The sequence below is a fragment of the Psammomys obesus genome, unplaced genomic scaffold (genome assembly GCF_907164565.1).
Source record: "Psammomys obesus unplaced genomic scaffold, mPsaObe1.curated_primary_1811, whole genome shotgun sequence".
Taxonomy (NCBI): Eukaryota; Metazoa; Chordata; class Mammalia; order Rodentia; family Muridae; genus Psammomys; species Psammomys obesus.
The window spans coordinates 6,829,671-6,856,441 of NW_026590767.1; the positions used below are offsets into that span (position 1 = coordinate 6,829,671).

The window sequence follows — 26,771 nt, forward strand, 5'->3', positions numbered from 1 at the left end:
GTGTCAACTGATAATTGAGATACTCAAAGGTCCATTTTGACTTCTAACTTAATATGTCACCTCTCTTGATGAGTTAAATTTGCTTTGGATTGGCCCTCATGTGTTTAGGGCCACCGTAGGGGCAAAGACATTCAGGCTTCAGGCCGTCTTACCTAACTTTCTCTCTTTATCATTAAACCCACTATCTCCTAAGGCTAACACTCAGGGTCTTCACCAAGAATATTTCTGAGCCAGAGGTGGCAATTCACACCTATAGTACCAGCAGCCTCCAGGCTGAAGCAGGAGGCTCTTGGGGAAGAGGCCAGCCTGGACCACCTGGCAAACAATTCCCTGTTTCGGGGGGGGGGGACGACAAAAAGAAATGAGGACAAGTTGGGTGGTACAAGCTTGTAACCCCAGCACTCTAGGAGACAGAGGCAGGTTGATCTCTGTGAGTTGGAGGCCAGCCTGATCTACAAAGCAAGTCTATGACAGCCAAGGCTACACAGAGAAACCCTGTCTCAACTCCCCCTCCAAAAAAGAAATGAGGACAGAAAGAATGAAAGGGGAGAAAATAGAGAGGGAGAGACAGAGAGAGACAGATAGAAGGGAGTGCTAATTCCTGGTGAGAGCTCAAGGAAATGGAATTCATAGCCAAGCCCCTGCAACAGGCATAGGTCGGGAGCTCAACTCACCAAAGGATCACTCTAGCATAGGCTTGGTGCCTTCCAAATTCTTCTTTCTGTTACTCACAAGTCTGGGTTGGTTTACAGAAGAAGATCCGCCTGCCCTTTCCCTGTCTGAAAGTGTGGCAGCGCTGTAAATAGTCCTGCTCAATGTTTCCCGTAAGTTTCTCTGCTCCTGCCCCTGAGTGAGGGCCAGTCTCACCCCTCCCTACCTAGGAGTAATACCTGACTTGGGGTGTTGACAGCTATCTAAGACTGTGGGTACACTGTGTGTTTCACAGGCACAGTGAGCTGTTTATTGTTTGAGTTTTTTACAGCATGGAAACGCGTTGCTGTAGAAAGGACCAATTGTGGCATCCAGTTATGGAGAGACATGTGTGGTTATGTGGAGTGGCTGGTCCTGCTGGGGCAAGACAGTGGGTGAATCTCATGTAGTCAGATTAGGATCAACAAGACAGGATGGGAGGATCCAATGCCCACAGCTTCAAGAGTCCCCTGTCTCTCCTGGTCTGCCCCAAACCAGGCCAGACTCAAAGCTGGTCCTGGGCTGAAGTGCAGTGTTCACCTTGGCCTGGGAATCTTGAAGATGGACTCAAGTGCTCTTTGTCCAAAAGGCGGGATGCGTGCCTGTGGGGACTGTCTGTGGCCAGCAGCCTGATGGCACTCTGCTGAAAGGGTGCCAAGGCTGGTAATTTTAGAAAGTGATGTTTTGACAGCAAAGTGTAACTCTTCAGAATGTAGAAGCAGGAAGCACTTAGAAGCTGTGAATGCCCAAGTCTATGCAGACACTATTTTTTTTTGCCCTGTGTTTCTATAACTGTCCTTTGGTGTAAGTGATTCTGAATTCTCTTCAGGCAGTGTGACATAGTCAATGCCACCGCTGTTTCCAGCCTTGAGCCCCTGAGCAAGAGTATGTAGACCTGTGGTAGTGGATTTGAGGTTTGGCATCCCTCCTAGAATGCATGGGCTAGTAGTTGTCTTCAGAGTTGTGCCATCCCCTTCTCTGCCCAGAGTAGAACAGATGCTGCCCAGCAATGACACTCAGTCAGGGAGTCTGAGGCAACACACATAGTCCAGCCAACAGCCTTCCATGTAAAGAGGGCCAAAGCCAAAGCACAAGCTGGCCTGGACCTCTCAATCCTCCTGCCTTGACCTCCTGAGTGCTGGGACTACAGGCCCTTCCACTTCAGTCATCTTCTTCACAACCCACTGATGTGGTGATAGAGCAGCCATTTCTGTGGATGAAAGGCCTGTGGAGGAACAGGGCCCACAGAGGTAGTGCAGCCCTGACCACAGCCCTGGTGCACAGTACATCACTGCAACACCCCACACCACATACAACACACAAGTATCCCACTCTAACACATGTCACACCACACACCTGATAACACATACAACACACACAACATTGTACCATACGCCACACAGAAACTCACAATCAGCATATCCTACCACACAGCGTAGACTCAGCACTGAAGCATATGTGCATACCACACATGCATAGCACACAATGCCACAAAAGTGCATATACCACACACATACAGCACATATAATTCACAGCACCATTCACACCCCACCACATGCATATATACCCTACAACATATCCTTAACACATGTCACATGTATGTAACATACAGCCTACACCACCAAAAATACACAGACACAGACACACACACACACACACACACACACACACCCCACTGGCTGTCCTCCCACTCTGGAAAACATCCAGTGGAGCCAGCTGGACTTTCCATAGTCGATGCTCCAACATCACAAGCCCAGCTCCCTTCCAGCACTGGGGCAGGTGGTGAAGAATGGCTATTAGAGTTCAGAGTCCCAAACCCTTTAGCCACATGTCCTCTGGAGAGCCGGAATGAAAAGACCTACTTCTTCATCCTGGGGTCCCCTATGTACACCTGCAATTGCTAATGTTTGGGACCATTGTGAGAACATGGTCACCATACTCCCTGCTGTTCTGCCTCTGTGATCATGGGGCCACCCCCCCTCCCCTAGCTGAGGCACAAGTGGACCCTGCAGAGCTCAGCAAGACTGGGGCACCCCACCTGAGCTCAAGGGGAGACCTGGTAATATCCTCCAGTGACTGACTCCTTGTCCTAACTCCATGGGTTTGCTTGCTTTTCCCAGATGATCATTCCAGAGTGATTTTGAGCCAGGTGGATGGAATGCCCTGCTCTGACTACATTAATGCTTCCTACATAGATGTAAGTTGACTTATTTCCTTTCCCCTGGCCTGGCATGAAGCTTATGAGGAACATTCAGGGGCTGAGTCTGAACCATGGTGTGGTTCCTCTCCGATCCTGAGTACCTGTGGTCACATCGAGAGCATGAGGCCAGTGTGCTGTCCCAGCTTTCATCTGCTGGGAATTCACAGAGATAAAAGATCCAGAGAGGATGATGATCCAAGTAGACACTAGAGATATTCAATCCCGTTCCTTATGCATCTAACTAAACAAACCACAATGGGCCACGGAATTAACTTAGTTATCTTTGAAATATCACTTAAAGTTTTAAATTTCTTACATAACGTATAAAGAAATAAAAAGATTTACACATGTGAGCTCAATTAAAATTATAAACATTGGTGAGTCTGCTTGTGGGTGTGTAGGAAAACCCACAGTAAAACAAAAGTACAGTAGTGAAGGCTGCAGGGAAATGCTGTCTGTTATCTCTGAGGCTGCTGGTGGGTTTTGTTTTTATATTATTTCTTCTGTTTTCTGGGGTGACTTCTCTCCCCCTCCAAAAACAGCCCTGCATAATTATAGGTCTAACTTCGCTTTTCTAGGGTTACAAAGAAAAGAACAAATTCATAGCGGCTCAAGGTAAGCTTTTCTATGTAGTTCATGTTTGCGTAGTATTTTTATAAAGTGATTTGAATATCTAACTGCTAACCATACCAACAATTCATGCTGGCTTTTCATGTGTGTGCGCCGCTGTGTCACTGTGTCAGACATTGTGTGCCCACATTGTGTGCCCCCCCTGTGACTTCGACAGCACACACAAGGCGCCCCCAGTTGCCCTTCTGCCACCCCGAGACTCACATTTAGTACCTGGCTTTGGCTTCTCTCAGCTCTCTGTGCTCCAAAAGCTTCCTACTTTGGGGGGTGGGGGGAACAGAATAGAGGAGCTGTTAGATCAAGGTCATAGCCACCATGTCTCAGTGACAAAATCATGTCCTTACCCTTATACCTAGTTCCCCCCTGTGCTTACAGAACCTTCTAGTCTGCCAGAGGCTGTCTTTCCAGGAGGGCGCCGCAATTCCCCAGGGATCAGTGAAGCTGAAACAAGGCTTTCCTTCCCCCTCCTCCTTGGCCAGATTTCCTAAAAGTAGAAGCGCTTTTACACATAGAGGACTGACCTTGCCCTCTGTAAATGAGAGAAAAACCCATCATTGATGGATTTGTCAAGGGAGGATTTTCCCCTGTTCCCTTCTCCTTAGCATGGAACTTTTAGCCTTAGGATTGCAAAATAGTTGTTGTGCCCCTAGGCACTGTGTCATATTCACACAGGAAGTGGACAAAGGGCAGAGGAGTTTCTTCTTCCTGATATCCCTCCCTCCTTCCCCTCTCCTCCCTCCTTTTCCCTCTTCCTCTCCTCCCCGCAAGCACACACACTCACACACACTTGCATTCCAATTCAGCAGTTCTGGAGGGACTGGTGACTCTGAGGGACTTAAGGATGTCGTGGCCCCCAGCCAGATGCTAGGAATGTAAAGCAGAGATGGCCCTCAAATGTCTTCCAGTAGCCACACTCCCATCGCCTTCTTTTTTGCCTGTGAATCAGCATAACCACCCAGATTCTGCACAGCTTCACAGAAAGCTTCCTTGGTGTGGGGACTGTCATGTGCCTGGGGAAGATATGACCCTTCCACGGCTGAATTCATGGGCTAAGTTTAGATGCCTTGACCCTGAGCCTCCCCTCTGCACACAGGCCCTAAGCAGGAGACGGTGAATGACTTCTGGAGGATGATCTGGGAGCAAAAGTCAGCCACCATCGTCATGTTGACGAACCTGAAGGAAAGGAAGGAGGTAAGCTCCCCGCACAAGCCCTGCAAACCTTTCCCTGTGGGCCCGCACTCACCAGGGAGGCCTTCACCACTTCCTCCACCCAGGTACCTCTCTTCCATCAGTGGGAGGCAAACAGCACTCAGACCTTCCAGCACCCTCTCTTGGAGTCAGTTCTCCATATTTCTATACCTTACTGTCCTGCTCCAACATAAGGAGTCAGAGGTTCCATTCTTTGTCTGAGGATCGTCATGGCTACCCATGGCTCTAACTCTATTGGGGAGGGACAGATTTTAGAGAGAGAGGCACTGGTGTGTTTCTCATGTGGTGGGCCTGGCTGCCGATGAACACCATCGCACAGGTCTTTCCCAGACTAGACAGATGGTCTCCAACAAGAGGCTCTCGGGAGGCATGCGTGACCTGCTGGATTTGAAGCATCAGCTATGAATGTGAGGTAGTCTCCTGGTCTCCCCTCAAAGCAGAACCTGGTAGCATCTGCTGGGCCTGTGTCTCCATTCTCAGTGCCAGGAACCGGCCCAGATGCAGGCTGGAGGGGAGAACAGCAGGGACCTGGGAGACTTGAAGCCCTGGCAGACCTGTTGTTTGCACAGAAATATTTTTCCAAGCGAAGGGGAAGGGAATTGGAAGCCTGAAAGAAGCTTCCTCAGGTGGGGAGACCCAGCATATTCTGGCATGAAGGCCCAGTTTGGCAGAAGGTATCTGCCTGCTGGGCCCCCACCTAGGACTCTTCCCCAGGAGTGGCACTAGCCTAGTCCTGACAGTACCCGGTGTGCTGAGGACATGGGCAGGCCATGCAGGATTGGAATGGAACACCCAGCCTTGGGGTGTACAGGAGAACAAGTACGAGTCTTATCTAATAGGAAGCAAACCTCTCTTGTCTCCAGGGTACCTAACTGGTGGGTCCATGCCCAGCAACACAGCAAAAAGCCTCCAGTGGCTACTTTCAGCTTTCTGATCTATCAGAGAGAGGCCGGGGCTTTGTTTTGTTGGTGAGACAGCAGTGGGGACAGAATGGAGATTGTTACATCTTACTACATGTCTCCTACCCTTGTTATCCCTTGTCACCAATGGAAAGAGTGACAGGAACAAAACTACAGTGGAGCTCTCGACATAGGTTTCCTGCCCTGTGAGGAGGACACACCCCCTTCTGTAGACAGGGAGGCTGACCCTCACCAGAGTCCTCAGGTCTCGGTGGCCAACTGTCCACAGAGTCCAGGTCTCTGAAGGGTTGCTTCTTCAAAAGGCCAGCACTGTAGCCCTAAACAGAGGCGGAAGACCTCTGTCCCCCTGTGCCCTGGTGGTCTCATCTGTCTCAATGTCCCTGAGAGCCTCCTGCTGTATTTTTCTACCCTAGTGACAGGGGCTGCCTGCTGGTGCCCTGAGCTTCCACTATCTCAGAGGGAGTCGTTTCTCAAGAGAGTTCCTTTTCCTTGGTGGCTTGCACTGTGGCCTTCTTGATGTCCACATCCTGGGCAGAACATTACAAAACCCAGCTGGCTGCTTGTGACCTGAGGGTAGGACAGCTGAGAGCTCCGGGAGCTGGAGACCCCTGTTCCTATCTTTTCCAGTCTTTCAGGGAAGAATTGCTTGAGAGTCCCCTGAGCCCTAGGGGGACCAAGACTCTCTCAAAGCAGACCACTTGCTTGTCACTACAGGCCACATTTCAATGCCCCGTGACCGTTTGTTTATGACAAGGTTGCTGGTCTTCATGGTGCCAGGCACTTTTTACTTCAGGAGCATATCGATCTTGGAGAACTGGCCAGTTTGACATGTCTTTCCCTGGCCATTTCTGGGACAAGCTTCGAGGTGCCTGGGAGGCTTGCTAAGTTGTAGAGCTTTCTCCAAGGAAGATTGTGGGGCTCTTTTCCCTCCTGGGGTGATCCTCCAATCACTCACATGCTGTGCTGATGAACAGCTTACTGCCCATAAGGTGCTGGGGCTTCAGGAAACAAAGGGTGCCTGGTGCTTGCCTCTGTGGCCTGGAGCACCTCATGGGTTTTCATGTTAGTGTGAGCCGGTGAATGACTGCAGGGTGGCAAACATGAGTGGCCTGACCAGAAGGAAATAGAGTGTTGGGGCCTAGGGAGATGTCTAAGGAGGGCATTCTGGGAGTGTCAGGGTGAGGCTCGCTCCAGCCAGAGGGTTGTTGGGGTCAGGCTCCCTAGCACTAAAGGGAGCTGGTTGTGGTCAGCCATGGCTGGTGTTAGGATGTGAGAGTTGAGGGAGTGAACAAATGAGATGTTACTGTGTCCAACCCAAAAACCACTCTGGTTGGTCCACAGCCACATCTGCCACCTGCAAGACTTCTTCTTCCCCCTTAATAAAAGACACACTCACTCAGGATGATCCTTCCAGCTCATGCTGTGCTGACTGCCTACATGTCACTTGCCATATGCAGATGGTGGAAGGCCATGTGTTGGACGGTGTCTCGACTCTTTTTTCAATCCTCACAGGAGAAGTGCTACCAGTACTGGCCAGACCAGGGCTGCTGGACCTATGGGAACATCCGGGTGTGCGTAGAGGATTGCGTGGTCCTCGTGGACTACACCATCCGCAAGTTCTGCATCCATCCGGTAAATATAAATGTTGCATGTTGGCTTCGTGGGGGCTAGGTTGGGGAGCTTTACAGTGTGAAGGGCTGCCCCACCTCAACCCACTCTTAGCATGGCAGGAACACCCACAGAGGCTGTGGTTGCAGGGCTGGGCCATGTGACAGACTGGGACAGGGTTAGTGGACCAAGGACCAGAATCTTCAGAGTGCTGGGCGCTTTGACTCCCAGAAACTGTACTGGGCCTCCCCAGGAGGTGGGTGAGCCAGCTGGAGAGGTAGGAGGTTCAATGGGGAGCCTTCCCTACTGCACCGAACAGGCATTTTGCCACCGAGCGATAACCATAGTCCTGTATATCTTTTACACGTTAGTATTGTGAAACAAAATTGTTTGTCTGTTGGAGACAGGCTCTCACTATATGGTCCATGCTGGCCTGAAACTTTGTGTGTAGAGCATGCTAGCTTCAGACTTACAGACATTCACCTGCCTCTGCCTCCCACATGTTGGTATTAAAGACATGAGCCACCATGTCCCATGACGGAATTGTTTTATAGTGGTGTCAAAATTATGTTCAAAATCTCGCCAGTCTTTTTTCATGCTCATTTCAAGGCAGCCTTCAGTTAAAATGCTAGTGAACAAGGCAGATGAAATGAAGACTTCAGAGACAGGCCATTTTCTTAGGAATCAAGTGTAGAGAAATTGATGTGATTAGGTTGCAAAATCTAAAAGAAGTTTCTAGAAGCCACTGCAGAACATCTTGAAAGGATGGGCTGGAGGAGTGGCTCAGTGGCAGAGCATGGGCCTGAGGCATCCCAAAATGATTATCCCTTGCTGGCCTCTCTCCTAGATACACAGAATACACACACAAACATACACACACACACACGCACACACATGCCCGTACACACTTTTAAACACACTAGTATTGTCAATTTCCACCATCAGGGAAAGGAACCTTGCTGTAAAGCCTTGGAGAATCCGTGAGGAAGGGTCTGGAGGTCCCAGTGTGTAGGCTGACCCTTCATCTTTCCTTCCCACACTGACTCTTTGAGACTTAAAGAGTATACTGGTGATGGCTCAGTATATGGTATACTGCTATACAGGTGGGTCTGTGCAGACAGAGCAGGCAGGCCCACTTCAGAGCTGGAGTACCTGAGCATTAGGAGCAGCTTTTGGGATGTATGGCTACTGGGGATGCTGGCCTAGGCATAACTGAATGTGTAAGCCCTTTGCCAGCCAAGAGCTGTGCACAGTCACACCTGGCGCAACCTCCCTGCAATCCGGGGTTCTCTGTCTTTGTGGACACTGACCTGGCATGAGCCCGAACTGTCCTTCAGAAGATGCTGAGTGGTCCAAGTAAGGTCTTCCCACCTCCCGCCTCTCACCTCTTCCTTATCCCGCGCAGCAACTTCCAGAGAGCTGCAAAGCCCCACGGCTGGTCTCACAGCTGCACTTCACCAGCTGGCCTGACTTTGGAGTGCCCTTCACTCCCATCGGGATGTTGAAGTTCCTGAAGAAAGTGAAGACACTCAACCCTTCACACGCTGGGCCCATTGTGGTCCACTGCAGGTATGTCAGAGAGGGGCAGCCACAACGGGAGAGGTGGCAGGTGGAACAGAGGTCGGGTGGGCATAGCTAGGGCTGGTGGGCATGAAGTTTCCCTGGTGCGCCTGCCCTAGTGGTGCCTGAACAGAAACTCAGTGTGTAAAACTCTTAAAGGCTGACAGATCCAAGCTGATGGCTGGCATGGGAGCTCTGGGCAGGTCCACTGACCTTGCCCACTGCTCTATCAGGCACCCCTAGGATTATTCAATTCCCATACCAGGAAACATCCACATTAATGGTAATAAAAAGACAGTATTTGGGGGTAGGAATAATGAACAACACACACACACACACAAACACACAAGCCTTCAATGTCTCCAGTCCTGAGATAAATGACTGGGGCAGCAGTGCCCTCTGGTGGCCTTGCATAGATTTGCTCCACATTCTTCCAAGTTGCACCCTACTTAATTTTGCCCTAGGCTCTGTCCAATTTCCCCAGATTCAAGCATCTTCCCAGGCTTGGGCTTGCCATTTGCTTCAGGAGAATGTGACTCATGAGGTGGCATCTTTCTCTTCCCTGAAGTGCGGGCGTGGGCCGGACAGGTACCTTCATTGTGATCGACGCCATGATGGACATGATACACTCAGAACAGAAGGTTGACGTCTTTGAGTTTGTGTCTAGAATCCGCAATCAGCGCCCCCAGATGGTCCAGACGGATGTGAGTGGCACCTCTCCCTGCCCTGGCCTAAGCATCACAAAGCACTCAGGTGCCTTTGCCTACTCCACAGCCACCCCCCACCACCACCACCCTTTGCCGTGTTTTGTTGCTGTTTTCTTTTGTTTTTACAGTACCAGGTATTGTACCCCGGTCAGTCATGTGAATTCACTGTACCATTAAGCTATTCTTTCAGCCATCCTTTTACTTCCTGAATTTCAGTCTCACTGAACAGCCAGCCTAACCTAGACCTGGCTCTGTAGCTTGGGCAGCTCTTAAATTCATCATCTTCATGTCTCAGCCTATCAAATAATGGGAATTTTAAACCTGAAACACCAGGCCCAGCTTCTAGGTCTGGTTTTCGTAGGCAGGTGGCCACAGGCTATGAGCATGCCCAGTGTCAGACCTGGTGTGACACTCATTCTGGCATTACCTTCCATGGGAGTCTCAAAGACTGGACATCCTGATTCTTAGTATGCCGTGGGGGTGATTCTAAGCAGCTGGCATGGCCCCTGGTACCCTCAGAAGGCCATGGCCATTACTGTCATCTTCTCTCACCCTGCATGACCAGTCTAAGTGATCACTAATGGGCTCTTGCCCCTCAGCCTTGTCTCAGCAGCAGAAGGAGAAGCATGTACTCCTCTGGGCCCAGGGCAGGCTTGAGCAGCTCCTCCTGTCTCCCGGCAGGTTCAATATACATTCATCTACCAGGCCTTACTGGAGTACTACCTCTATGGGGACACAGAGCTGGACGTGTCGTCCCTAGAGAGGCATCTACAGACGCTACATGGCACAGCCACCCATTTTGACAAGATTGGGCTGGAGGAGGAGTTTAGGGTGAGTGCTACGAGGCAGCTTCCATGCCCTGGGGTGGATGGGCTGAGGAGCCAGGGGGAAAAATGGTGTCTACTTATATGAAGCCTCTTGGCCTCAGAAAGTCAGGACATGGGTGTCTGGTTGTAAGCTCCTGGGGAAGAATGACAGTGCAAGCTACATATGGGATTACTTAATCTCCCAAGGTCGAGGTGACATCTGGAGATGGAGACAAACTTCTGAGCAGGACTCCTGCTGTAGGCCTGTCATGCTTTGCCCTAACTGCATTTCTTGGCTGCAGAAGCTGACCAACGTGCGAATCATGAAGGAGAACATGAGGACGGGCAACCTGCCTGCCAACATGAAGAAGGCCCGTGTTATCCAGATCATCCCATGTAAGGCAGTGGGCATGCAGGCCTCAGGTCCTGGACCTTTGTACATCATGCTAGGAAGCAAGTGCCTCTGGACCCAGTTCTGGGCTCTTGGGAGCTGTTGTCCAATGCTATGAAGAAAGAACCCTCCAGGGCCACTCTGGGCCATCTCCACAGACCCATGAGGATCTCAGGTGGTGCCTAGAATATAGCTCAAAGGCAAGACTCCAGAGCTTCTCTATAGGGAGGGTTTCTTGGAACCTAAAAAGCTTGTCTCAGACATGAGCCTCACTGGAGCTCTCTGGTGCCTGAAGGCCCTGCCCCTCTTACACAGGGGAGACTGAGTAGCATGGCCAAAAGCATGCACATGTCCAAGGACTAAATCAGACCAAAAGTGAATTCAGCTTGCCTTGGGGACCACATAACATTGGCCTGGGGTAGAGTCAATGCTGGCCTGCCAGCGAGGATCAGGATGACTAAGGCAAAGACCAACAGTGAGCAGGGAACCACATCTGCCCCCACCAGTGAGGAACATAGAGAAATCTGCTCAGACACAACTAGAGAAGCACGTGGAAGCACTGGCTTAAAGAGAGGGCAATTCACATCACACACAGCATCTCTTCATGCCCTCCATGGAGCGAAGGCTCAGCGACTGCTTACCACCACCAAATGTCTGTAAACAGACCTTCTCACCATGCCCACCTCTTCTCTGGAAGCACAGCAGTCCGGGAGGCTAGGCAATCTGCCCCCGGCCTCCATCCCTTGGTTCTCTGGGCCTCTGTCTCCCCTGGCAGCTGCAGCTCCTATCTGGCCATCCTCCCCTTATTTCTGAATGCAGTATTTTTAATGCTTATAGCTGGGGACACATTATACTGATTCTTGAAAAATGAAAATTATAATTGGATTGTTTTCAGGACTTCCCCAAACCATTTTATGAACCTATTTGATAACGGAGACTTCCCTAATAGTTGGCCTAACAATTATTAATTATTTTAACATTCAATTATTAATAAACAATATAATTAAATCTAAAATATTTATAACAAATAAATATATTTATTATTACTGATAAATAATAAATATTATCTATTTATTAATGCTAGTTTTTTCCTGTTGCTGTGATGAAATACCCTGACAAAAACAACCTAAGGCAGAGTTTATACTGGCTCATAGGTCAAGGGCACACTCCATTGAGGTGAGGAGGTCAAAGCAGAAGGAGCTTAAAGCAGCTGTCACATCCCAAAGAAAGTCAGGAAGCTCAGAGAAATGAATGTGCGCTGATGCTCAGCTCACTTTCTTTATTGTACACAGTCTAGGAGTCCCTGGCCAGAGAATGGTCCTACCCACAATTAATATGGGTGTCCACATCAGTTATTGTAGCCAAGGTAATCCCGTGCCAGTCTGTCCTGTAAGTCTAGATTTTATCAAGTTGACAGTTAATCTTGAGCATCAGGCTATGAGGCAGGGTCATTCCTACACTAACAAAGGAACTCCTATCTTGCAGATGACTTCAACCGGGTAATCCTGTCCATGAAAAGAGGTCAAGAGTACACAGACTATATCAACGCATCCTTCATAGATGTATGTATTTCAGCACTATGTGTGTTCTGTGCAACACGTGACTCCTCCTGTGTGAATATAAGCCCTTGCGCTGGAACCATGCTTTACACGCAATAAGAAACATTGATACACTATTTTCTTGGCAGAATTAGTTGCTTTTAAAATAATAAATAGTGAGCCAACTGTGGTGGTACACACTTACAATCCCAACATTTGGGAAACAGAACACAAATATTAGGGGTACAAAGCTAACCTCAGCTACATAGGGACTTTGAGGCCAGCCTGGACTACATGACAGCCTGCTTCAAAAATTAAAAATAAGGGAAAGATGACATCAGCTAAAAGCGCTGGCTGCTCTCGCAGAGGGCCTGCCTGGGTTTGGTTTGCAGCACTCGCAATGACTGTAACTCCAATTTCAAGGGAGCTGAAGCTCTCATTCAGTCTCCACTGGTACTAGGCATGTACATGGATTACATGCATACAGACAGACAGACATGCAGGCAAACACTCATACACATAAAGTTAAAAGGCAATAAATCTTTAAAATACAAAAATCAATAAATAATGAGCTTTAGAAATGGGGCCTAGTCTCACCGCTGAATAATTGCCTATTTCCACGTGACTCTTAATGGACAGCTTCTCTGCATTTGCATATGCATGACACCACGGTTATATGTGCAGAGCACGTGTTGGCTCGTGAGGGATGTCTGTGACTTGAGCCCACATAGACTGGGTAATTATCTGTCTGGGCACACAGCTGGGGCCAGTCTCCATGAACAATGGAGTTGGCAGAGACAAAGACAAGAACTTTGTGGCCAGATGCCTGTTAGTACTTTCTGCCTTCACTGGAGGGAACTGATGGAGACACTACCCTAGCTTCACACTCAGGCCTTCTGCCCCTCCTTGACAGGAATATGGCTGTGACATAGAGAACCCATTAGAATCTGCCACTGAGTGCTTTCCTGTTAACCTCGAGCCTCTGATACCCCTTAGACGTGACCATGGCCTCTGAAGGCCCTAACCTCTGCTTCCCTCAAGGGCTACAGACAGAAGGACTACTTCATGGCCACTCAGGGGCCCCTGGCTCACACAGTTGAGGACTTCTGGAGGATGGTGTGGGAGTGGAAGTCACACACGATCGTCATGCTGACGGAGGTGCAGGAGCGGGAGCAGGTGAGCAGGCTGGGGCAGCAGCCATCTGGGTGAGGGGCGTGGCTAATGGTAGGATGCCTCAGCAATGTGGGGCCTTCGAACACATGGGTGAGACCAATGCTGGAGGTGTGAGGAGGGAGGGACAGAGAGAGGGAGGCTGGAATGACTGAAATCTTACTTCATCTATGCTTCGGATGGGTGGAAGGGTGATTAGCCATAAATAGTCTCTGCCTTACATATTGTTACACTTGCCTTGATGTTCCAGCAATTTTTTTCAAGATCAAGTAAACAATTTAATTTTTTAATTAATTTATTTATTCACTTCTCATCTTAATTGTCTTTCCTCTCCTCCCACTCCCACACTCTCTACTTCTTCCTCCTATTCCCTCTCCCCTACTCCTCAGAAAAGGGGACTCCCCCTTACCAACTCACCCCAACACACCAAGTCGAAATAGGACCGAGCACATCCTCTTCCCCTGTGGCCTGACAAGACAGTCCCACCAGGGAGAAGTGATCAAAAAGCAGGAAACAGAGTCCATGTCAAAGGCAGCCCCTGCTCCTCTTACTAGGGAACCTATAGGAAGCCCAAGCTGCCCATTGGCTACATCTGTGTAGGGGGCCTAGGTCCAGTCCACGCATGGTCCTTGGTAGGTGCTTCAGTCTCTGTAAGCCCCTCTGGGCCCTGGTTAGTTTGCTCTGTTGGTCTTTTTATGGAGCTCTTCTCCCCTCCAGGTCCTTCTATCCTTCCCACCATCCCCCACCACTACCATGTTTCGCCATTTTTTTAAATGTCAAGGTCACAGCCTGTGAATGCAAAAGGCATTTACTTACTGTTTGCAAGACATAAAGACAGATATTGATCTATGCACCTGGTTGTTGTCCTAATGAAGTTAAATGACTTTAGCATTTCCATTTTCCCAGAGATCCACCTGTGGCTTAATCATGTTACAAACTCAGGAAAACATGCTTTACCAGTACCAACCATCACTCTAAATGCTACCCCAAAACACGGCCACAGCTCTGAATCTATGTTTTTGTTTCTTTGCTTAAACAAAACAAAACAAAACTTTACCAATCTATGCTTCACTCAGGAAGCAATCATCTTTTTATTTTATTTTATTTTTAATGTATGAGTGCTCAGCTGCAAGTACACCTACATGCCAAAGGAGGGCATCAGATCCCATGATCATATACCATCATGTGGGCGCTGGAAATTGAACTCAGAACCTCTGGATGAGCAGCCAGTGCTCTTAACTGCTGGGCAGTCTCTCCAGCCTCACAATCCATCTTTTTAAGGGAAGCGTTTGCTTGGGTTTAATGTGTTCATAGCGTTGGGCAAACATGACTTCTGTCTAACTCCAAATTGTGGCTACTACCTCAGAAAGAAAACCTATTCCATTAACAGTCAGCCCATCCCTCCTTTCCCAGCCCCTGAGAACCACTGGCCAGCTTCCTGACTCTACTGACTTGCTTTCGTGGACACAGGTGTAAATACAGGTGCACAGTACATGCTGTTTCAGGAATGAGTTTTCCATCATGTCATCAATGCTCACCCGTTAGGAGCATATATCTGGATTTCAACCTTTTCTTTAACAATTTAACCTATGTGAACAATGTATCCTGACCATATCTCCCCTAACTCCCCTTTCCTCTTACCTCAGGTAACCCCAGCATGGCCCCCTCTCCTCTCCTCTCCTTCACTTTTTCTTGTAACCCACTGAGTTTCTACTAATGCTGCCGGGATGCTGACTTGTTCTTAGCTCTTGAGTTGGTCTAGAGCCAGTAACTACAGCTGCAGTGAGTTCATGAAAGGAATGGCCATACCATGTCCAGAAGGCAGCTTTTCACAGCTCTTCTCTCCATCTTCTGGCTCTTACCTTCTTTCTGCCTCAGCTTCTGTGATCTTCCTTTTCCTTCGCTGAGCCTTGGTGAGGCTGGGACCGGGGCATGCCTGATACAGATGTTCCATTTAGGGCTAAGCACTCAATACTGACTTCATTCTTTGTTGTTGTTGTTGTTGATAGTATTCAATCGTGTGAATGGTTGTACAACTTGTACTTTCCAGTTCATCGGTTGATGGACACTTGTGCTATTTCCACTTTGGGGATGTTGGGATATTGCTGCTGTGCTCAAATTTTTGCACAGGAATAACTTATGTGTTTCTCATCTTCATACCGAGAAGTGAAATCACTTCCTTATAATGTAACAATATCATAAACTCCGATCATTGAATATTTTCAAGATTTTAAAACTTATGTACTTGGAGGGGTGTTCATAAGACTGCAGATGCACGCCAAGAGGGGTCCAATCTCCAAGAGCTAGAGTTTGGGGCAACTAACTGATATGGGTGCTGAGAACCCAAATCTGGTCCCTCGGAAAAAGCAGTGCCTGCTCTTAGCCTCCGCGTCCCCACCCCCATTTACATTCCCAATTGCAGTGTTCAAGGGCTCTGAATCCTCCACATTCTTGACAACATTGGTGTTTTGTCCTCTTGATGAAAACTATCCTAGTGATATGATATTTGCTTTTGGGGGGGAACCATTAAATCAGCTGGACATAGTGTACTTACCTATAAATCCAGCAACTTGGGAAGTGGCAGCAAGAAGTTTGGAGAGTTTCTCTCTACTCTCCTATGTGGTAAGTTTAAGGTCAGGTTAGAAACCCTGCAAAGGCGACACCTTTAAATCATATATATTTGTGGCGAGAGAAATAGCTGAGTGGTTAGGAGCACTGAGTGCTCCCCTAGAGGATCCAGGTTCAATTCCCAGGACCCACATGGCAGCTCACAATAGTTGGTAACTTCAGTTCCAGGGAATCCATGTCAACAGGACTGCACAGGGTGCACACATACATATAGACATGCAAATGAATACATACACACGCAAGCACCCACATATGTGTGAGTGTGTATGGTATGTCTGCATCTGTGTGTGCACGCAGGCAAAATACCCATACATATAAAATAAATAAATCTTTTTTTTAAAAAATCATATATTCATACCTAAAGAAACAGTTATTTTATTTTGCTTGTGTTAAAACTTTATATAAAGATTTTCATTGTGTGCAATCTTCTGGGGCTTGATTTTTACAGAGAGAAGGTGCCTTTGCTCTCTCTCTCTTTTTTTTTTAAGGAATGTTAAAATGGAAAATTTTATTATTGGGGAAGTTTGCTTTTAAATTAAAGTGTTTATTTATTTATTTTTTTTGCTTTTTTTTTTTATGCTTGTGTCTGTGATTATGATTCAGTCCCTTTTTTGTTGTATTTTGCTACAAGGAACATGCGTCCTGATCCATTTATTCAGCCCTTCTTCCATCCTTAACAGTGGGGCCAATTCTGTCCTGCTGCTTGAAAAACACTGATGACATGTTTCTTGCTGCCAGGTAAGGTTAGCAGGTGCCAAGTAGACAAAAATGTCAGATTGCAGAGTTTGTCCAAGAGTGAGCATTCCCAGTTGCTGTATAAAGTGGTTTTTAAAGTGAGTATCAGCAATGAATAAGACACATTCACCGGCACATCTAGTGTTCTGGGAGTGCCTGGAGTTCTCTAGCACCCTAATCCTTGCTACGTAGATATTAATTTAGCTATGATTGGCTTTTCTCTCAATCCCTGACCTGTTTATGGATGGTCTTATATAAGATGTTTTTCCTTGCTTTTTTATCTATATTATAACTTTTCTTACTGCTGTGATAAAATACTGACAAAAGCAGCATCAGGAAGGACAGATTTCTCTTGGCTTTTGATTGGGGAGTGAGTCTATCATGGCAGCCAGAGCAGAGGGCATCTGGTCAGATTGCATCCACAATCAGGAAGCAGACAACTGGGCAAATGTGATCTCATCCCTTCCTCCTGATTATTCACTCCAAGACTCCAGCCTATGGAATGATCCCACCCATAGTCAAAGTGTGTGTCCCCTGTCAGCTGAATTTCTCTGGAAATGCTCAGAGCAATGTAGGTGTGTGTCTGGTGGGATTCTAAATCCTGTCAGAGTGTCCATGAAGATTAACAACCAAGCAAAAAAGTGCTTGTTTTTCTACTGGGCTGTTTGTCTGCTTAGTGGTTTAAGAGTTCTTTACATATGGCGGGTGTTTATCCTGAGCTACAGTTTCATTTGGCGAGTGTTTTACTTTTCACTCTTTGGATGATGGTTGTTGATGAAGGAAAGTGAACTTCATTGCAATCTGATATTTCTGTCTTTTGTCTCCGGAATGGCAGTATTTCATGCCTTTTTACTTAGTAAGACACAAAAAGTGTTCTTCAAAGTAAAAGAATATTCAAGATCAAGATTTCAATATAGGGAAGTTTACTGGCCCGTCTCTAGGAGAAGCTGCAGCGTTCATGTCAGCCTTGCCCAATGAGTCTGGGACTCAACCTCATCTTCCAGTTCTGTCCATTGAATAAATCCTCCTTTCTCTCATGTACCAAAATTCCAGACTTGTTCTCTCTTCATAGTCAACAGGAACTAACAGGATTCATATCCATATTTACACAAGAGTTTCTGATCACATGAAATGGCCTGACATCAATTCTGTGCCATAAGCGGCAACTACAAAACTTTTTTTTATTTTGTTCCCCTAGGATAAATGCTACCAGTATTGGCCAACAGAGGGCTCGGTGACTTATGGAGATATAACTATAGAAATAAAGAGTGACACCCTGTCTGAAGCCATCAGCGTACGAGACTTCCTGGTTACTTTCAAACAGGTATCGTTGCTGTGATTCCCCCAGACTCCAGTGGGCCTCAGGCAGCAGCATCCCTTGGGACGTGCTTACTGCTATACCCCGGTGGGCCCTGCACATGTCACCATTCATCTGTTCCTAAGTCCCAGGGAACCATGTGGGGCCAGTGGAGCATCCGGTAGGAAACATCCTATGAAATCCCAGCTTCCACAGCCACCTGCCTCCCATTAGAAGCTGAGTTTGATGACAGAGAGGTTGATTTACTGGGCCCTGGCTTCTGGGGAGAGTAAACTTAGCTGGGCCTGGAGGAACAACGGACCTAAAAGAAGGTAGAGAGGCCTCCCGAGACCCTTCCAAAACCTCTCACTGTCTCTATCCACACTGGACCTTGAGCTCTGGCCACACAAAGCCTGGGCTGTCTTGTTTAGTGAGCAGTAGGAGAGCTCACAAGCTGGGTCACAGTCAGTTGAGGAAGGCTGTGCCTGTTCAGATACTTGTTCTGTCAGGGCCAGCAGCAGCCTAAGCCCTGAGCTTGTCTCCAGCCCCTGATGGAGACTCAAAACTTAACTTCCCTAGAAATGTGAGTCTTATTTTTGAATGAAGCCACCAGGGCTGCTGAAAGTGCTGCACAGAGACTAGTGGGGGTCCAGATGGAAGCATCGTCACTGCTAGCCAGGCTCCTGGACTGCCTAGGAGGGGCTTCAGGACCCAGAAGGGCCCATGGGCAGGCAGGCAGGCAGATCCCTGGCAGGGTGTGGGCCAGTGTCCTCTGAGACTTCTCTCCCATCTGCAGCCCCTGGCTCGCCAGGAAGAGCAGGTCCGCGTGGTGAGACAATTCCATTTCCATGGCTGGCCTGAGGTTGGGATCCCCGCTGAAGGCAAAGGCATGATTGACCTCATTGCAGCGGTGCAGAAACAGCAGCAGCAGACAGGCAACCACCCCATCACCGTGCACTGCAGGTGAGCTGCCCCACCCCCCCTGGCGCCCTGTCCTGGCGGGCCAGCAAAAGCAGGTCTAGAGAGGTTTCTAGAGACCAACTCTGCAGCTAGGGAGAACTGGACAGCTCCTGTCAGGGGGGTTGTTTCCCTAGACTGTGTGTCACCTTTTCTTTCATACACGCAGCACACACAACTGCATAGATGGGCCCAAAAGCCACTTCATTATGTATGCAGAATGCACATTTGGGAGGAGTCAGAATGGACACAGGGTACTAAATCCTGTTGAAGTCACACAAACCTCCCAGGCAAAGCCCTCAGCTGTCCTCCTGGATTTCAGCTTAACTGTGTTCACTCTGAAAGGCAGCTCTGGCTGCTCCTCCCTCCCCCATTTCCCAGCCTCTCTCTCTCTCTCTCTCTCTCTCTCTCTCTCCTGGCTTGGGAAATATTCAATACAGCTGAACAAAAGCACAGGATGGAATATGAAGACTCCATGGACAGGCCCAGACTGGTATCTCTGTGTGTGTGTGTGTGTGTGTGAGAGAGAGAGAGAGAGAGAGAGAGAGAGAGAGAGAGAGAGAGAACATGAGATTACATAAATATAATCCATGAAGGTGAGAGGTCAAGCTCAAGAGTAAACTACCTTCACTTGGTTTCCTATTGGCTGATTAAGCTATGTCGGGTAGCCAGGGAGCCCCAGGGATCCTCCTATCCTCACCTCTCCAGCCCTGGAAGGACAAGCACTCACCACTGTACCCAACTTTTCTTTTGTGGCATCTGGGAATTGAAGTTGAGTCCTCATGCCTGCACAGCAAGTTCTCTACCAGCTGAGCCATCTCCCCCAGACCCCAGTCTGGGACCTCTAAAGTCAACCCGTTCCAACATTCAATGCCCTCATGCAGACTCAAAGTAGAGGCACAATCCTGATATCCCTGGAGACAGCAACTAGCCAGGCCCATGGCAAGACACATATGAAGAAAAGTGAATGTATGATGGATCTGCAGTGGCTGAGCAGGTCCTGCCTGCCCCAGCCAGGGATGCAGGGCTGTTGCAGATCCATCATACATTCACTGGCCCCTGGGGGACTGGTAACCAGCCAGCCTAGCCAAGACAGGGAGCTCTAGGTTCAGTGAAAGAGCCTGTTCCAACAGAAGGCAGAAAGCAATCGGGAAAGGCGACAAACATAGACCCTGACTGCTGCACACGCACACACACACACACACACACACACACACACACGCACACACACGTCCACACATATGAACACACAGAGCACCACACACAAAGATACAGTCAGACATGGGTGCCTTTCGGGGACTGGTACTTCAGTTCTGTCCTAGGGGTCAAAGGTAAGTGCCCGGGCCTCTTCTGGCATACATTCTCGTTTGCTTTGCCTTCACTAAGTGTGTTTCTTCGGCAGCGCGGGAGCAGGGCGGACAGGTACATTCATCGCACTCAGCAACATTTTGGAACGAGTGAAAGCCGAGGGACTCCTGGATGTGTTTCAAGCTGTGAAGAGCTTAAGGCTTCAGAGACCACACATGGTGCAAACCCTGGTAAGAATCCAAATGATCTGATGTTCCAGAAGAGTCGAGAATTGTTTCATGTATTTGATGTTGGTTTCATTAAAGGAACACCCGGTGGAAGGGAGGATTGGGAGCATGTGTGTCCCAGGGAGCCTGACCCAGCTGCAGCCTTTTCACAGGAAAGCTTTCCCCCAGTCTTAGGGAGAGTCTTCCCAGCAAGAGGAGGAGCTCCTGTACCAACTTTATTTCCATTTGAAAACACTGTTGCTGAGTTCAAAAGCAGCCCTGAAGTTCAAAGCCCTGCTGCTTGTTATTTTTCACGTTCCACTGTTGCGTTTGGTCTGTCTGTCTTTGGAAGGTCTCATCAACCTCAAGGACCCTCCACAGGTCTTGCCTGGGGAGGGAGGAGGGGTTCTCCTAACGTCCAGTTGCTCTACATATTCTCTTTAATTACCCAGCTCACACTTCCTGGTTAGAGGGAGAGAGTCTGCACTGAATTCCAGAATGTTTCACGCTGAAGGAGCAAGGGCAGCTTTAAAGGTGGTTCTCAGCCATCGTCCCCAGAGTCGCCTAGTTAGGACGTCTCTCCCACCTGCTTATTCTCCACACTCGTGACAGGCAGCCTGATCCATGTGCAATAGATGGGCTTCAGTGGTGATAATGGGAAGGCTCACATGAACCTAAAACATTTAGTCTTGCAAATTCTTACCACATTTGTATTAATATAAAACCATTTGAGCAGGGCGCGGTGGTGCCTGCCTGTAATCCCAGCACTCAAGGAGGCAGACCCAGGCAGATCTCTGTGAGTTTGAGGCTAGCCTGGTCTACAAAGTGAGTCCAGGACAGCCAAGGCTACACAGAGAATCCCTGTCTTGAAAAAAAAATGATTTTCACTTAACAGTTATAAATTAGGCAGTGTGAATTTTACTTTTCAGTGATAGAACTGTATTTTTTTTCTTTTTTTACCACGTTAGAAATAGTTTTCAGGGCTGGAGAAGTAGCTCAGAGGTTAAGAGCCCTGACTGTTCTTCCAAAGGTCCTGAGTTCAATTCCCAGCAACCACATAGTGGCCCATAACCATCTATAATGAGATCTGGTGCCCTCTTCTGGCAGACTATTGTATAAATAAATAAATCTTTTTTAAAGAAGAAAACTTACTTAAAAAAAAAAAAGAAATAGTTTTCATACAGGTGTGGTGGCACATGACTATAATCCTAATACTTGGGAGGTTGAGACAGGAAGATCAAGAGTTCGAGGTCATCCTGGGCTCTTAGGCTACAGGCTAGGATGGACAAAATGAAACTCTGCCTCAAAACAGCAAACCTCTCTCTCTTTTTTTCTTTCTCTCTCTCTCACACTTGTTTCCTAGCCTTAAGAGATAGCTGTATTGATTAAAAAACAAACAAACAAACAAACAAACTTGCCTTGAAATCATAAGGACCTGAGTTTCATTCCCCCTGAGCCCCACCCCCCAAAATGATGGCATGTGCTTGTAATCCCACACTCAGGAGGTAGAGACAGGCTTCCTGGGCCTCAGGGGTGGCCAGCCTAGTCTACTTGGCAGTTTCTAGGCCAGTGAGAGACCCTGTCTCAAAAACCAGGCAGACAGCACCTAAGGAAGGCCACCTGAGGCTAGCCTGTGCTCTCCACATGCAAGCAAACACGTGCACAGGTAGGCACACGCATACACAAACCATTTCCCAATGTCAATATGAAAAGCACAGTTGTTTTCCTCAGACCATTCTGAACACCCACCAGTTTGAAACTGAAACTTGACGTTTTCCACATGGAAAAACAACTTGGTTTAGAACATGCCTTGTGCCTAAAAACCACATTATGTAACAGAAGCTGACATGTGGGGAGGAGCCGCAGACTTAGATGCATCAACAGACTGACTGACATCTGGGCTTTAAATGCATCTTCTGATTAAATGCATCAAGTATGTGTGAAGCAACTTATTAATTCACTCTCGTTCTCTTTTCAGGAGCAATATGAATTCTGCTACAAAGTGGTACAAGATTTTATTGATATATTTTCTGATTATGCTAATTTCAAATGAAGAGTCCTGCCTTAAGATATTTTTTAATTTAATGGTCAGTATATTTTGTAAAAAAAGAGAAAAAGTCAGGTTAATTTATTTCCTAGTGGACATTAATATCCTTCCTAATTCCTTTGTATATATTTTGTTATGTTCCATAGGCTACCTGCTGTAAAGTTATTAAAGTGTAAATGACCTTTTTAAAAAATTGGAACGCTGTGTTAAGGTCAAATGCTATCTGGGAAGTTAGTATGTCTGCTGATATCAGTCAGTATCTTGATTCTGTTAGATCTACATCATGTGACTTCACATGTCATGCATCTATAAACATTCCTGATATGTCAAACGTTTATGAAAGACACTAAACATGAAGCCCCTTGTGGAGGAAATGGTTGAGGACTCAGAGTCAGGTCACATTTCCTGTTCCCACCAACAGGGCACTCAGGGCATCAGGTGTGGCAAACAGTGTACACGGGGGCTTTGGGGACGTCCTTGATGTCGGCCATGTGGCTCATCCTTACATTTGAGAGCTCAGAGAAGGAACTAGGAGTGGGCCGTACTTCTACCACTTGAGGGGCCAAGGCATGAGGACTGGCTTCAGATCAGGCCAGCCTGGGCTACAGTGAGACTCTGTCTCAAAAACATACATACATATATGAGAGAGAGAGAGAGAGATTTTACAACCTGAATCCAGGTCTCAGACCCACAAGGGTAGATGATGGCTTTCCTGTGAGTTTTAGAAGGCATTTACTTATGAGAGACCGTGTCTCCGCCACTGTAGACTTGATAAAAAGAGGTGCTGGTACCACATCGCCTCTTCCCGCAGGCTCCCAGTATCCCCAAGCTAACCATCAGAGCGGTATTTCAGGAACCACTTGCTGTCCGTCTGCCTGCAGGCCTGGCTCAGAAGCCAGCCAGCCTCATTTCCAGGGCTCCTGCCACTGGCCCTGCTGCCTGTGCAGACCTTCATTGGTCCTACAGGCTCAATGCAAAACTACTTCCCTTCCTTCCACATTGAGGTAAAGTGTCTTACACACACACACACACACACACACACACAGGTGCGCACAGGTAGAACCAGTAGAATGATTATAAATAATTGCACTGCAGATTTTCTGACAGGTGTTTTGGTATATCAGGTTTTCTTTGTAAAAAGTTAAGATGGTTTGTAAGAAAAGAAATCTTAAGATCTAGATTTGTACAGTTTTTTTTTTTTTAATGTCCCACTCCTTGGTGTTTAATTAAAAAAAAAATGAGAGAGGAAAAAAAATCCTAACTTGAAGTCTAACTGAAATGCTGCTGAGGCCTCCAAGCACAGGTAACAGTGACAGTCACACTGCCTGAGGGGAGTAGGTTAGGGGAAGGCTGGAGAGTGGGAAGGATAAACTTGGAAACGTTGACTTCAATAAAATGATCTTCTTATGGCATTTAGGTATCTAGCAAATGAGCACAATGTAAAAAAAAAAAAAAAAAAAAAAAAGACATCTGTTCTAACTCACCGAAGGCTTTGAACATACACAGTTTGGGTACTTTTTTATTTTTTTACTTTTTAAAAAGAGAGAGGAAAATATAAAGGTCTCATTTGCCACCCTTGTGGAGGATTGATCATGCTTGCTTGTCCTTGTTCGTTATAGTCTGTACGGGGAACAACCCCAGGGTCTGCCGCTGCCACATACAGGTGATCAGGTCACCTCACACCCCACAGGTCTGAGTTCCATCCAGAGGTACAGCTGGCACCCAGCATGCAGGGTGAAAGCTGACAGTGACGCCGCTGTCATCACCATCAGCTGGCAGGGCTGGCTGCCTGCACTGAGTAGGGCCTCCCCTTCTCCATGCAAGTGACGCACAGGCAGAAGACCGGAGGGGAGGGAGCTCTCCCTGGCCAGTGGTCTCATTTGCCTCCGTGTTAGACCGCAAGCCCAGAGCCTTGCTTTGACTAAAGCCGGAGAGAGGGCAGTATTCTTCTGTTCCACACCCCAAGCCCATTAGAACGAAGGTTGACCTCACACTGGTCCCAAGCCAAAGTTTGGCCTTGCACCTTGGCACCCCACTTTAGTGACTGGCCCTCAGAATCCCAGGCATTTCTTGTATCAAGGAATGCCTTTAGGGTAGATCTTTTTTCAGGATGTCTAGAAAATATTCTATTTGTGTTTTTTTCCTCACCTTGGGGCTGCCCCCAGGTTCCCCTGCAGGAGCCCTACCTGTTTCTAAACAGCTTGTCCCATTCCAGAGAGAAACAGAAGCCACCCTCCTATGGGCACAGTCGGGGCAGCACCTGTCCTTCTGTGGAAGGGCCAATCCCTGCAGTCTCTTGGCTAATGCCACCGCCAAATTCAGCCTCCTTAAGGTGCAGAGCCTCTGTGTACAAGGGACATCCTAAGTGAGGCCTCGGCATCTTCTCTGTGTACCTGGCATGTCCTTCTCTAAGTCCTAGGGGGTCGAGTATACACCAGGGAACAGCCTGGCACCAACAATGACCTTCTTGTTTCTCTGTTGCATGCGGTTGCGTTCAAATGCCAAATAGCAATCAGAGCCCGGTGTTCTGATCAGGTGCGTCCCTTGGTCACTGTGTGACTTGCTTTACTTTCTCTCTCCATGTGCTAGATGAGTGAGGAAAGCACACCTGTGTTTTCCAAGGTATTTTTATGTGTTTTTTAAAAACTTTTTAAAATGAGCCTGATACCTGTGTTTCAGCATCTGGAGACATGGACATGCCGTTGGGTTTTCTCATGTGTATTTACTGATATATCTTTGTTTGTAACCAAGCCATGTTTAATTTATATGTGCAATCTTTATAATATGTGTATGTGTCATGGTTCCAACTCTCATATATTCTTTTGATTACATTTACCATTTGATCTTGCTCTGATTATAATGCCAGTGAATGTCGCTGAATTCTTGGGACATGCAAACACATCAAAAACATCAAAAACATCCTGATGCAAGAATAAACCTCTGACTACCAGCCTGGACCTGTGCTTCTCTCCTCGTGTTTCTGAACTTCATTCCTACATCTGAAGTCCAAGTCCCTTTAGACATGGCATGCATTGAGGGCTGGGAGTGTAGCTCCATGGAACAGTACTTAGCATGTGTGAGTCCCCAGGTTAGAACCTCAGCACCAAAGACATGCATTGGGCTTACAAAGACAACTTAGAGTCTTATTTTTAAGTGAACGTGTGCATGCAAGCATGTGTGTGTGTGTGTGTGTATGTGCGTGTGTGTGTGTGTGTGTTCAGGTGCATGAGTTCACAGGTATACATGGAGGCCGGAGGACAACCTTGGGTGTCATCCTTAGGAAGGCTGCCCACCTTCTTGAAGAGAGGGTCTTTCAGTGGCCTGGGGCTGACCAGTTAGGCCAAGACTGGCCTGCCAGTGGGCACCAGGGACTTTCTTATCTGAACTTCTCCAGTGCTGGGATTACACAAGTGTGACACCACACCCATCTTCTTTAGGTGGGTTTTGGGGACTGAACTTGGTCCTCATGCTCACAAGCCAAATACTTTACCAACTGAACTATCCAATGCTACTTCAGGCTTTTAAAACTTAGGTCTGACTTGGCCCAGAAGCAGCTTCCAGGGGGTGAGGGGTGAGCATGGAGCCAGAGAGGCATTAGGTCTCAGTGCTCAATGAAAGTCAGATGTCATGCAAGAGGCACAGATGTTGAATCCCTGTGCAAAGAATTGTTCTGTCAGGGTTCAGGGAGGACTCTGAACCTGGAAGTGGAGCCCCAGATCTCTGGGGAACATGGCAGCAATCTTTGATGCCCATACCCAAATGGGATCCGAAAGTTCTTCTAACGGCCTTTCTCCAAATCTGAAGCTATCTCACCTCCCTCGCCAGCTCTCCTGTGTTCTTTACGCCTCTGATGACCACCCCCTCCATCTCTTAACTCCCCTTCCACTTTCCCTTTGTTGTAGTCAGTGTAAAATGTTCCCCAGTGGCTCGTAATTTGAATACTTGGTCTCTAGCTAATGATACTATTTGGGAAAATTGTGGGACCTTAAAGAGGAACAGGTCACTGGAGGTGGGCCTTAAGGTTTTGTAGTCCAGCCCCACTTGTGGACTATGGATGCAGTGACCAGCCAGCCTTCTGCTCCTGTAGCATGCCTTCCTCATTATGATAGACTGTATCCCCACAAACTTTCAGTCAAACCTCCATCCTTAAGTTACTTCCTGTCA

At 47.7% G+C, this 26,771-nt stretch overlaps 1 protein-coding gene across 1 annotated transcript in view; it reads left to right on the forward strand.

Moving 5' to 3' along the window:
- The window catches only part of Ptpre (protein tyrosine phosphatase receptor type E), a 145,854-nt gene extending 120,290 nt beyond the window's left edge, over positions 1–25,564 (forward strand). Inside the window, exons 9-22 of the mRNA XM_055608922.1 lie at positions 2,811–2,887; positions 3,469–3,505; positions 4,614–4,711; positions 7,162–7,281; positions 8,663–8,826; positions 9,386–9,521; positions 10,206–10,355; positions 10,633–10,726; positions 12,207–12,283; positions 13,301–13,435; positions 17,991–18,116; positions 18,886–19,052; positions 20,449–20,584; positions 22,539–25,564. Coding sequence (XP_055464897.1) covers positions 2,811–2,887; positions 3,469–3,505; positions 4,614–4,711; positions 7,162–7,281; positions 8,663–8,826; positions 9,386–9,521; positions 10,206–10,355; positions 10,633–10,726; positions 12,207–12,283; positions 13,301–13,435; positions 17,991–18,116; positions 18,886–19,052; positions 20,449–20,584; positions 22,539–22,613 — 1,592 coding nt within the window. The 3' untranslated portion in view covers positions 22,614–25,564. The remainder of the gene's footprint in view (positions 1–2,810; positions 2,888–3,468; positions 3,506–4,613; positions 4,712–7,161; positions 7,282–8,662; positions 8,827–9,385; positions 9,522–10,205; positions 10,356–10,632; positions 10,727–12,206; positions 12,284–13,300; positions 13,436–17,990; positions 18,117–18,885; positions 19,053–20,448; positions 20,585–22,538) is intronic.
- The last annotated feature ends 1,207 nt before the right edge of the window (positions 25,565–26,771 follow it).